The sequence below is a fragment of the Lichenostomus cassidix genome, chromosome 6 (assembly GCF_008360975.1).
Source record: "Lichenostomus cassidix isolate B80296 chromosome 6, HeHo_3.0, whole genome shotgun sequence".
Lineage (NCBI taxonomy): Eukaryota > Metazoa > Chordata > Aves > Passeriformes > Meliphagidae > Lichenostomus > Lichenostomus cassidix.
This window is the reverse complement of record NC_139487.1, coordinates 18,938,833-18,951,110: the sequence shown is the minus strand read 5'-3', so window position 1 is coordinate 18,951,110 and position 12,278 is coordinate 18,938,833. Positions and strand designations below refer to the sequence as shown.

Here is a 12,278-nt window from a genome sequence, read left to right as displayed (position 1 = left end):
AGGAGGAGCATAAATCTGAATTTTCACAGATTTTTGGGGTGGATTTTGTTCATAGTTGCCTAAGATGCACAAGTGCATTTCACCAAATAACCTTCATTAGTTGTTGCAGTACAGGCAGGTATGTACGTGAGATGACTGGACTGCCTCGGTGTCTCCAGGACTTGGATCGTGGACTGCGTTCTCTCTGCATGCTTTTGTGTCTTGAACGCTACTTGGTGTGCTGACCAGTTCCATGCTGCATCTAGAATGAGCTCATGTTTTAGTATAATCACTTTCATTACTAATCATTGGCCCCTGCCCTTTTCTCTTGAGGCTTACAGTATCTTATGGAAAAACAAACGAGTACAGGTAAGGTGGCTTGTAGAAAAATGAGATCTCACAGACCCTTTAGAAAGAATCTTGTAGTATTACATTTTTCTTCACCTTCCTAGACCTTAGCTAGGGTTTTGTTTTTAAAACCTCATCTATCAAAGGAAGCATTTGGAGTCTTGTAATTTATTTTTCTTCAGTGATTTTGTGTACATTTCTTTATGCAAAGTTAACTCAGATAAATGTAATTGAACCTGTACTGAATTCCAAGATGAACGAAGAGTAGCTCTGAGCCCCTTCTCTCATTTCTAAAGAATATTTTTAAATACTAACTTCAGATGGTTTTTACCGTCCAAAGTACAAGCTTAATATAATCTCAAGGACAGTGATAATTAGAAAACTAATGCAACTCTATTATCACTGAGCATGGAAGAGGGAAGGAGAGTTTTAGATTATGTGTAAGATTCAGGATATGTTAATGATCTATTAAATGCCATTTAGCTGCTGCATTTAGTCAAAAAGGCAACAATGGGTTTAAAATCTCAGCCTCTTAACATGCAATGAAGTTATTTAGAAAAATTGGGAAATGCCTTGGAATTGAAGGTAAAAACAAGCTTTAGAAATAGTTCCTTTAGTCAAAGGCAAGCTGTGCAAGTGTGTTTTAAATTTTTCATACTAACATCAAAAGCAAGGAGTCATGAGGTGATTACCTTTTAATTCAAAGAAAATTCAGAAGGAATGATTTTACTTTGCTGTCCTTTGATACATGTATTGTTTTAGAATTCCCAAACTCACTGTTTGTTTGTTAAAACAGCAAATAATCTCTTGGCACTGGTGAAACACTTTTATTAAGCATTTATGTTTACTTCTGCTATTTTTGCAAAGCTGGGCAATAGGTTGCTGCATTGAACCAAAAGGGGATAGCAAAAGGGGATAGCAAAAGGGGATAGCAAAAGGGGATAGCAAAAGGAAAAAAAAAGAGGGAGGGCAAAATTATATAGGAGATAGTCCTAGGTAATCCTGCTAGGTAATTCTAATAAAAGGATACCTGTTTGTGTAGAATGTGGGGATTGGATGGTATGAGATGGAAAAGACCTACTGGGTAATCTTGTCTCACCCCCCCCCCCCACCCCTTCACTCCCTGCAAAAAAACCCCAAATAAAACCAAAAGACAACACAAACAAACAAAAACCCCAACAAAACAAAAGCAAACAAACCCAAACCCAACCAAAATCCCCAAAACCACCACCACCACAACAACAAAAAAAAAAGCTCAGATAACTTACATTCTGGTCTAAACTTTGGGAGTTAAAACACAGTACAATCGCAGAGGGTAGATTTAGTTTCTGAGGAAAAGGGTGAGTGTTGAACTGAGGTGGTATTTGGTGTTGTGTGACAGGGGAGATTAGAGCATAGTAATTAAATTGTCAGCTTTCGTTGTCTGATAAAATGTTTCAAAAGTTAGGTGTTTCTCAGGAGCATGACCAAGGGCAAAAGAACCAGTACATGGTTAGCCCATATCAGTAACTTGACTCCATTTTGCTTTTCCTGATTCAATTTTGCATCCTGCTGCAAGTAACTTTTAACCTGGCAGATTAAAAGGTTAAAATCTGGATTTTAACAGGATTAAAACAGGATTTGGTAGCTAGAAACAAAGTCTGTTTTGAAACTGTGTGAAATGGACTTTATTGGGTTTGACACATAATGCTTCCAGGTTGCCTTCGTAATGAAAGTAGTTTGGTACAATGATCCACAAGTCTTCAGATCTTACGGTATAAGTTACAGAAAAAGGAGGAAAAAACATACCATATTTCTAGGATAGCTGGTAGGTAAAACTGTCAGATCTGAATTGTAGCTTAATCCTTTAATAAATAGAGCTATTGGTAGTATTTAAGGCTCAAATTTTAGAAACAGGCAAGAATCAAAGATAAACATATATTTTATGTAGCCTTACGAAGGAGTAAATAGGAAAGATGAGAGAGCTGATAATTTTGACATGAAAGGTTTGTGATCCATAAGCATTGTAAAGCATTTTGAAATTGACAAAATTTTATTTTTAGGTTAGTGCTTCTCTCATAAGTATTTGTCAGAAGCTATGATATAAAAGATTCTTGCTGCAATATTTGGAAGAAATAACAAGGAACAAAGTAATTCTGAATCTATTAATTATCAGGCTCAATGAAACTGTAGCACAGCTAAAACATGGGGATTAGTCATCAAACAAATACAATTTGAGGTGCAAAGAAAATTTACACAAATGGTTTACTGCACTGGGACATAACATTTTCACAAGCTTTGTTTAAATGGGTACAAGTACAAGCTGAGGCCATATACAGGGAGTTAGAATTCTACGTGGAAAATGGAAAGAGAAGGAAAAACAGTAGTGGAACCTAGAAGGTTAATTGGCATTTAAGAGTAGTAGTAGTAGCTGGAAGGAGGTAATTTGCAGAGAAAAGGAAGAGACTGAAGAATATAGCTGTCTTCTACGTAAAATCTGATGCTAGAGATACAAGAAATAAGGAATATTATAACCCAAAATAAAATCTAACTGTGATAAATTTACAAAGAAGAGCACCAGACAGGGCTTGGTACTGAAACTTGTTGAATGGTTTCCACTGCATGCAAGGTACCTGTTCAGTGCTTAAATTGGCACCCAAACTGAGGAGGTGGCAGCATCAGAAAAATTAACTGCAGCTACCAGACACAAGAGTAGATGCATTCCTACACTTGGAGGAACTTACTTTATAAGGAACCAGTTTTCATGCTGGCCAGGGCCATTAGCCATGGCTAAATATCATACTGCTTTTAGGAAGTTCTGAAGCATCTCTACAGCCTGAAATAACAGTGCTGTGCAGCAAGTGCCACACAGTCTGCACTGCTCCTGCTGTTGTTCTTGTTTTCCCAATCAAAAATCTGTATACAAACTAGAAATAGGATCTTGGTCAACAAGCATGTCAAGAGTCAGGTTAGATTTAGATCTGAAGAAAAGTAAGGACAGAAGGCAGGTGAGAGCAGAAAGGTTTGTTTCTGAATCACTAGGGTGGTATTTGCAATATAACATGCACCATGAGTGAGTGAAGTTTTAGAAGTGCTTGTTAATAGTGAAAGATACCTGGAGGAAAGTGAGCATAGCAATGCTACAAAGTTGAAGAGTGAATTAAGGCAAGAGACCAGCAGCAGAGCTACAGTGTGGGACTGGGTGCTCAGGCTTCATTCCCAGCTTGATAGATAGATGGTGAAATTTTAGTTTAATGTCAAATCTAACTAATGCTTGCTTATATACTTTAATTGATGCCCTTTGGAAATCTAGGAGCTTTGGTGAAACCAAAGAGATCTGAGATGTGTCTGTGGGTCTAAGAGGATTCTTTATCCTAATTTAAAGCTGAGAGGTATTGATAGGGAATAGGGAGCAGTGTGATAATTGACCAGTTAAGTATATATTACAGCAGAGTAACTGTAGTTAATTGTCCTTGATTCAGGTATGGAGTGTTGGATAATATATGGGGAGTCAAGGGGTTGTTTGCATGATTTTGAAGTGCTGATTAATTTGTGTGATAAATTTAAGTGCTATTGCCTGACTTTGAGGGTATGAGGTAGCCTTTGTGGGTTGGCTTGTGTAATCCATTATGCTATGTTGTTTTGCAATACTGATATTATTAATGATTCTTGATTTTCAGTTGAAAATGAGAGCTGGAGGAATGAGTGAATCATCAAAATGGAAAAAGCAGAAGAGATCGCCTAGGCCTCCTCGACATGTGACTAAGGTCTCTCCTGGGACAGAACAGTCAGCAGGCAATGCTGCTAATACCACAGGTAAGTTGAAATCTGTTTCGAGAGACCAGGCAGCATCCATTCTAGAGCTTTTTTGACTCTGTCTTTATTTTATTTCTCTTAACATATTGTGTTGCATTAATTCTGTTTATATTAGTTTTCAGTGACTGTAGCAACAAAACATATCAAAGCTTTTCAGGTCCAGGAGAAAGAGTTTTCAGGAAATGGAATACATATTGATGAGAAGGGCATGGTCCTGCAGATAACTTGACAGCATTCCTGTGTCTTCAGCATGCCTCACAGGGGTGGTTTGTACAAATGAGAATGGACACCTGGAGTAGTGGCTAAGGTTGTGGACAGTCATGGGGCAGAAGAGTTGGAGGATGCAGCAGTTGCATATAAGAGATTGAGAACAGGAGCACTGACAAGAGGAGAGCCAAGGGCAACTAGTGACAGGACAAGGAAGCATAGTCTTAAGCTGCTGCAGGGGAGGCTTAGGTTGGACATTAGAAGACTTTCTTCACAGAAAGGTTGATTAAACATTGAAATGGATTGCCCAGGGAGGTGGTGGAGTCACAGTCCTGGAGGTGTTTACAGAGAGACCCTACGTGGCACTCAGTGCCGTGGTCTGGCTGACATGGTGGTGTTCAGTTGTAGGTTGGACTTGATGATCTCAGACATCTTTTCCAACCTAATTGATTCTGTAATTCTTTAAAGAAAATGGAGCTGGGGAGAAGGTTTCTTTTAATTGGAGATTGCTAACTTAGGTGGCATATTCTTTCCGGTGTTTCCCCAGAATGTACCCAAGGGTGTGGTCTTGGTGGTAAAGAGGAAAGAGCAAAGTGTGACTGGAGAAAATATACAGGTAGAACTAAGGGTTGTACAGAATCTTAGGTGGCAAAGATGGGAGAATGAACAGATCTCTCACTACAGATGTAAAGACTGAAAGTGTACACCTACAGTCCATGAAATTTTAATAAAAGGCTACACTCATTAAGGGACAGGGAAATATGAGGTGCACTTACAACTGTTACCAGAAGAATACAGGCCTTGATATGGTAAGAAGGGTTGAAGAGTTGTAGGAAAAAGTCAAGGGAACAGCAAAAGTACCTGAAAGGGTATTATGTTCAGGAAACTAATGGGTATGTGCATGAATCTTTATTCACGTGCTTCGATTCAGCATGCAAAAGTGACGTGATATGATATGTGACTACTGCTATGAGCTTAAGGATGTAATGTTGTGGGGCTTCCATATCCTATTGTGTAGGAATAGACTAGTTATAACTTTTTAACCTCTGCTCTGGATAAATGTCTCCCTCTGGCTGCAAAGCACTCTGTCTCTTGTGCACTCTACATTTTGATGATCAGACGTAAACATTAACAGTGAAAGGAAGCGGACAGGAAAGCAGAAACAATTGCTGTGTAAAATTCATAGTTCTGGCACTTACTCCTTCACAGAAAACCATTCAGTGTAGTGTGAGCAATCCAAGGCATGTTTTTACACTGCAGCATGTTTGGTGAAAACTATGGAAATAATAAATACAGTCATTTAACTCAGAACATCCATGTAGATGGAAACTTACCTCTGCATAAATCTTCATTATATTTAAATTATCAAATAATTTTAAATTGTCAAAGAACATTGTAACTCCTGTAACATTTCAGAGAAGTTGAGTTGATTTACAAAGCAGGTCATTAACTGTGTAGTATTAGGTAGTGTATTAATGGTGCTTTTTAAGCCAGAATCCTGGCTTAGCAGGTGAAGAAAAGATTGCAAAATTGATCATACATTTCTTGCAAATCAAGTAACAGTCTGCTGCTTATTTAAGACATTACCAAAAATCAAGTTGTCAATAATAACTACCCTGTGCAAAACCATACACATTTCATGTGTAAATTCATAACATAACTCTGGTTTGTGCCTTTGTTACTGTGTCCTGCATTATATCTTCTCCTTTTTAAATATATGAGTTAATTTTTTTAAAGTTCTCTCAAAACAATGAGTGCTTCAAATACGTGGGTTTCTTCAAAAGAAACACTTAAGAAACACTTCACGGAGCACTGTCTCATATTTCAAAATAGTAAAAATTCTTCACTGCTCATATTTCAGACCTATTTGAATTGTGTTGCAATTTCATTTCTTTAAGAAGAATTAAAGAAATAGGTCCTGCCTTAGAATCAAGTTAAAATTCTCACTTTGAAGGAGTGACTAATTCTTCATGCGAGTATTTAAAGTGGTTGTGCTGTTTTATTAGAGTAGAGTACACCTTTTGGACTGTTTTCAGATTCCTTCTTATGTAGATCCTCTCACCCTTTATCTCACTATGTAAGTTATCTAATTTGCTGAGTCTGTTATACTCCAACTATTGTGTGAAATCTGGAGAACTGCTAGTATCTCCTATGCTCGTCTACTTAATTCATTAATACCTAGCAAGAGAGATCTTAGTTTATCTGCATTCTCTCACATTAGTGTGCTGCTGTCTGAGACCATTTGTAGTGTGAAGCAGTAATGAAAGACTTCTTTGTTGCTGTATTTAATGCATGAAATTGTGGTTGAGGGACAGAGTAATACTAATCATTTTGCTTCTGTTTCTCATCAGCAAGCGGAGTTGCTTTCATAGATGCTCCTTCTCCCAGCTCCTCTGGGAGCTCAGAAAACATTTCATCTGCTGTCAGCCCAGTTACAGACAGTGGGCTGGAGTTGTCCTCACAGACAACCTCCAAAGAAGACCTGACAGACTTGGACCAAGTCACTTCTGTGGGACTTAATGCAGGAACACCTTCAAATGAGGCCAAAGTCACTGAAAATCAAAATCAGCCTGAACTCCAGGTACATGAATATAACTTTAACAAAAAGTTCAAACTCCCGGAATAACACTTGCTAATGCTGTTCAGGGGATGGATCATAGAGCTGCAGGGAACCTTTCAGAGCTGCAGATATTTTGAAATGTGAAAATGCTAGGAAGGATTAAACAGAAGTAGTCTGTTGAAGTTATGTGGTGTTTAAAACAAAAAAAATTTAGCAAAATTCTAGCCTCAGAGGCAGTAAGAACTGATAGTTTATAGAAGTGTTTTTGAAGTAAAGTTCATAGTCTCACAACCTAGAGTTATGTAAAGCAGATGAGAACTAGACGTAAGTGAAAGTGTAGAGAGGGTTGCTGCTTATGTAGAAGCTCTCTTTTCTCTTAAATTTTTTCTCATACTCCTCCCTTAGTGACCTGTGTTGTTTTAATAGTTACAAATTAACTGTGAACAAATGAGCCTTTTTTTTTACTTGTCTAGTGCTTGTTAACTCTTCTTTCGCTTCTTTCATTCTCAAATGACATATCAATGAAGAATGAAAGTCTGAGAGAGGAGAAGGTCCAGTCAGCTTCTGTCGAGTCTATCCCTGAGGTCCTAGAGGAGTGCACATCTGTAGCAGAACATTCTGACTCTGCCTCAGTTCATGACATGGACTATGTAAATCCCCGGGGAGTCCGTTTTACTCAGTCTTCCCAAAAAGAAGGTGAGAGGTGGGCAATGATGCTAAAGTCCTGTCTCATTTCCACTGTTTCATTTCACTTCCTGCTGAGAGGGTGACAAGCTCCTCTTCCTTGGCATGTCTGTAACAATTAAACTTTTAACACTTGCTAGGGACCTGCAAAAAAGCAAAAAGACAGTTTAGACTGCTAATCTCTCTTTTTCTTTTAGGAGCGGCTCTGGTCCCATATGGGTTGCCATGTATTAGAGAACTGTTCCGCTTTCTCATCTCACTTACCAACCCTCATGACCGCCACAACTCGGAGGTGATGATCCACATGGGCCTGCAGCTGCTGACTGTTGCCCTGGAGTCAGCACCCATTGCAAACTGCCAGTCCCTCCTGGGACTCGTGAAGGAGGAATTGTGCCGACACCTATTTCAAGTGAGTCTGGCTTATGCTCACATGGCATATGGCACTGGGGAGTCAGATATGAATTTGCATCAAAGAGTGTATTGGAATTTAGTAGTATGAGGTTTGGCAGGTCTTCAAACAAGCTCTCTGCTGCACTGCACTGAGAGTTCTGAATTGCACCAAACAGTGCTATTGCAAAGCCAGAGAGGGTGTTGTGCTATTTTTTGCAGACCAGGGCCAAGAAGGATGAGGGTGATTAGAATGAACTGTTACTGTGGGATAGCACTGTGTTTTGATATAATCGGTTTTGAGGTAATTATGGATGCAAGGTACCAGTTTAGTAGTAGGCAGAGTCTTTGGGGGAATACCACACTATTAATTGCACTGTGGCCATCTCAGAGGCAGGTCCTCTCCCATGTTCCTTCACCACTAAGAGTCTCTGTGGACTTGGCAAAAGAACCGAGTTGTAGTGGGTAAAGTGTTACCACACACAGGTGAGAATTATGTGTATTTATCCTCACTAGCAAAAAATGGGACCAGGAGGTTTAACAAGGGGTTGTTTTTTAAAATAGCATTGCTATGGGAGGCAGTATGTGGATCTTTGGTTGGTTGCAGATGATGCCTGCAGTGCCACAGCACTGCTACTTATAGCACATAATGACTTGCATTTGTAATTATTAAAGGGTTTTCTTTGTTTCTTGTTCAGCTACTGAGTGTTGAACGGCTCAATCTGTACGCAGCCTCCCTCAGGGTGTGCTTTCTTCTCTTTGAGAGCATGAGAGAGCATCTGAAATTCCAGCTGGAGGTGAGTTTTTTGAGTATCACTGGGTACCGGGTAATAGTTGATTTGCCTTCAGTTAAATGCATATATCTGGACAGTGAAATAGAGTCCAAGTGGTGATTTATGTTTGTATGCATGACTCAGTGTTATGGGTAGGCTGTGTAGCCTTTTTCTTGTTGGAAAATCAAATGTCTTTGAGACTGGCAAACTGTGCTGCCTGCCTTCAGACTGGTTTTTTAGCACGGTAAATCCAGGTGTGCTGAACAGTAGAACTATTTGAAACCTTTTTACAACCTCTTTCAGAATGAGCCATCATTAAAGGTGAAATGCTATGTGAAAGATGAAGCTTAAATCTCTTTCTGTAGTCCTCAAAGCTATTCACTGTCCTGCTTTCTTTTTTCTTTTCCTTAAACTGAGCTGCCCTGTGTTTCTGCCAGATGTATATCAAGAAGCTGATGGAAATAATCACTGTGGAAAACCCAAAGATGCCCTATGAAATGAAGGAGATGGCTTTGGAAGCCATTGTTCAGCTGTGGAGGATTCCCAGTTTCGTGACCGAGCTGTACATTAACTACGACTGTGACTACTACTGCGCCAACCTCTTCGAGGAGCTCACCAAGCTGCTCTCCAAGGTGCTGAACAGCAGCAGGGGGTGGGAGGGGTAGGGAGGGGGCAGCCGGTGACTCAGGGCAGAACTTAACAATGGGAGTGGTCAAAAGGTCCGGGGTGAGTAGGCTGTAGAGATGAGGAAGGCCATTTAACATTTGGAAGCAGAAGAGAAAAGGAATAGTCGTGATGCTTTAATAATGTCAGAGTAAATAAACTATTAAATGCAGGCTAGAAACATAGGGTGTTCTATTTTCTTGCCTTCCTCAGGCTATGGGGGATAAACTTATTTCCTCCATTATGGTGAGAGAGACATGAAAGTTGACTAATACTTACATGTTATTTCCCAGAATGCCTTCCCAGTTTCTGGACAGTTGTATACTGTCCATCTGCTGTCTCTGGAAGCATTGCTGACAGTGATAGATAGCACTGAGGCACATTGCCAGGCCAAAGTGCTGAGTAACATACATCAACAAGAGAAGGAAGTTGTCAAACCCGGCACAGAAACCATCAACAGCACCAAAGAAACAAGCAACAGTAAGATCCATTTCTTTGATATTTTAATATTAACCTTAGTCTTGTGCTAAACTTGAAGATCTCATTTTGGTTGCTGACATAGTAAACTCCTTAAATATATGTTTTCAGTCTTCCTGTTGCACATTTCATAACTGCACACTGATGTTAATAACCTTGCTATTTGTAAAAGTTAGAGATACTAAAATTTGTCTCTCATGAAGCCTTATATAAAGGCCATGTCAGGACTGGCAATCACAACAGAATGAGGGTATGCCATGAAATTCATGTAGACAAAATACTGAGGATACTGCAAAGTCATGGTTACTGGCAGGAACTCATTGAATAAGCACATGTTCAATTTAGAGTGATCAGTTCATTATTTCTCTGTTGGTAGCTTTTTTTCTTGGCTGATGGGTTTGTTTCTGTTTGGGTGTTTGGTTTGGGATTTTTTTGTGAGTTTTGTTTGCCTGTTTGTGTTTGTTTTAACTTCTACAGATATTGAGAGAGTATTCAGTGAGGGAAAATCTTCCAGTGCAGTCTCAGAGACAGCTGGGGCATGTCCTCCCACCAGTGGATGCCTCATGGCTGATCAGATGAAGGACAGCTGTGTAGAGCTGGAAGGAGGAAGTGAGGCAGGTAATAGTCTCTGCAGTACCCTGACACAATACCCTGGGTGTCTATAAGCTGAGAATGGTCCTGACATTTGCCGGCAGGTCCTGCTATAGTGTGGACCACTGTAGCTATTCAGCTCAAAATAGGAAGGAGGTATATGGCAAGGTTTGTTTATTGTATGTGTGCTTTTATGCCTACTAACTGTTGCATTTCTTCTGGGAAGGGTTAGATCTGGTGGGTCACTTTTGTCACAGTGTGTGAATTCATAGCAGCGCTTACTGTTTTGAAGGAAGTTAGGAGCTCTCCAGGGAATCAGTAATATGGGTAGTCAAAATAGCCAGAAAATTAAAACTTGTGGCTTTGTGAAATTGTCCGGGACAAGAAGCTACTGTGCAATTATGCTGAAAAAGTGGGTGGGAGGAGTGTAGTAATTAAATAGAAGTGTGATTGCCATTTGCAGAACAGCATATTGCAGCAAAGACTCCAAGACTGAAAATTGTTATGGGACACTCCCATGCTTGATTGGTACTCTGAGGATAGTTTTGACTGTAATGATGTTTTGTCCTTCTAGCTGAGAAGAGTATCCCCAGGAAACCGACTCGATTTTCTTGTATTCTTCCAAGTCCTCAGGAACTTATGCAGATTAAGAACAAAAAGAAGGTATGGTTTGAAATGTACTACAGATGAATCTTTGAGTGTTTGCCTCATTTCCCATCCCATGTGGGCTTTGCATGACTGGTCATATCCCAGAAATTTTGAGTTCTGGTCTCTGATGATCAGAATTAAAGAGTCAGCTACTGAAACTCTTGCTACACTGCAGAGACAGCAGTGATTATTACCTGTTCTGGTTTAGTTGTGCTGAAGGTTGCGAGAGGTGTTGGGGAAATTTTGTGGCACAGTTTGTAAGCTAGTGATTTCTGGGTGGGAAAGTCACTAGATTTAGTCTTCATTATATGGAGATAATCAGGTACTTCTATAAAAAAGGGCAAGTTCACTACTCTTTTCAAAGATGTAAATGGGGAGTGTACCAAGAGGCCTGTAGTAGAAACTAACTAGTCTGCTATTCTGATTTGGTAATTCCTATGTTTGCTTTGTCATAAGGATAACCAAAACGATTGTCTTGATTGTGGTAAAGCCATTCTTTGTTTCCAGAGTCTGTTTCCTTGAACCTCCTTAATCTGAGTTATAGTCTAAACTTTATACAACTTTTGCATTTCCTGTGCAAAATCAGGAAATGGAAGAGGGTCCAGTCTAGGCCTAATGCTGATAAAGGTACTCCATGCTGATGGCTTTGTATTTATCTGCTGTCATGTGTCAACCATCTGGTACTGACCTGCTTGTTCACCTCCAGAGACAGTGGATGAATATATCTAAAGCTCTCAGGGGTTACATGGAACAGTTTGAGTGTTTTTGTTGTGGGTTTCTTGGGTTTTTTCCCATTCACATATGTTCTTTGTACATATTTTGTCTCTTTGCGCAACATTTGCATGAGGTAGGTTATTTCAGATGTGAGAGATTACTAAATTTTGAAATGAAAATGGCACATATTCTGGATGAAATATGAGTGGCTATAGTAGTTGTGGGTAAAGAGATGATATAGTAGAAAAGAAATTAATGTCTTTGAAGGATTCACAGGTGGTAAAGAAAAAGAGTTTTTCATTTGTATGTGACTAAAAGGTTTCTGTCTTCTCTCTCCAGCATAGGTGGCTTTATTTTACATTTTTATAAGGAATTTATGGTCATATTTGTTTAAACTTACTGAAACAAAAATACTGAAGAAAATACAATACATCCCTTTCTGCTGCCATACT

At 39.4% G+C, this 12,278-nt stretch overlaps 1 protein-coding gene across 7 annotated transcripts in view; it reads left to right on the top strand.

Moving 5' to 3' along the window:
- Positions 1-12,278, top strand: part of GBF1 (golgi brefeldin A resistant guanine nucleotide exchange factor 1) — a 104,953-nt gene that overhangs the window by 72,334 nt on the left and 20,341 nt on the right. For 4 of the 7 annotated variants that reach the window (XM_085065403.1, XM_085065401.1, XM_085065399.1 and 1 more), the window contains 10 exons: positions 313-348; positions 3,987-4,122; positions 6,681-6,910; positions 7,417-7,585; positions 7,771-7,982; positions 8,659-8,757; positions 9,171-9,365; positions 9,690-9,876; positions 10,351-10,491; positions 11,039-11,127. In XM_085065403.1, the coding sequence (XP_084921529.1) occupies positions 313-348; positions 3,987-4,122; positions 6,681-6,910; positions 7,417-7,585; positions 7,771-7,982; positions 8,659-8,757; positions 9,171-9,365; positions 9,690-9,876; positions 10,351-10,491; positions 11,039-11,127 (1,494 nt within the window). The remainder of the gene's footprint in view (positions 1-312; positions 349-3,986; positions 4,123-6,680; positions 6,911-7,416; positions 7,586-7,770; positions 7,983-8,658; positions 8,758-9,170; positions 9,366-9,689; positions 9,877-10,350; positions 10,492-11,038; positions 11,128-12,278) is intronic. The other 3 variants (XM_085065402.1, XM_085065400.1, XM_085065404.1) reach the window with 1 other exon arrangement.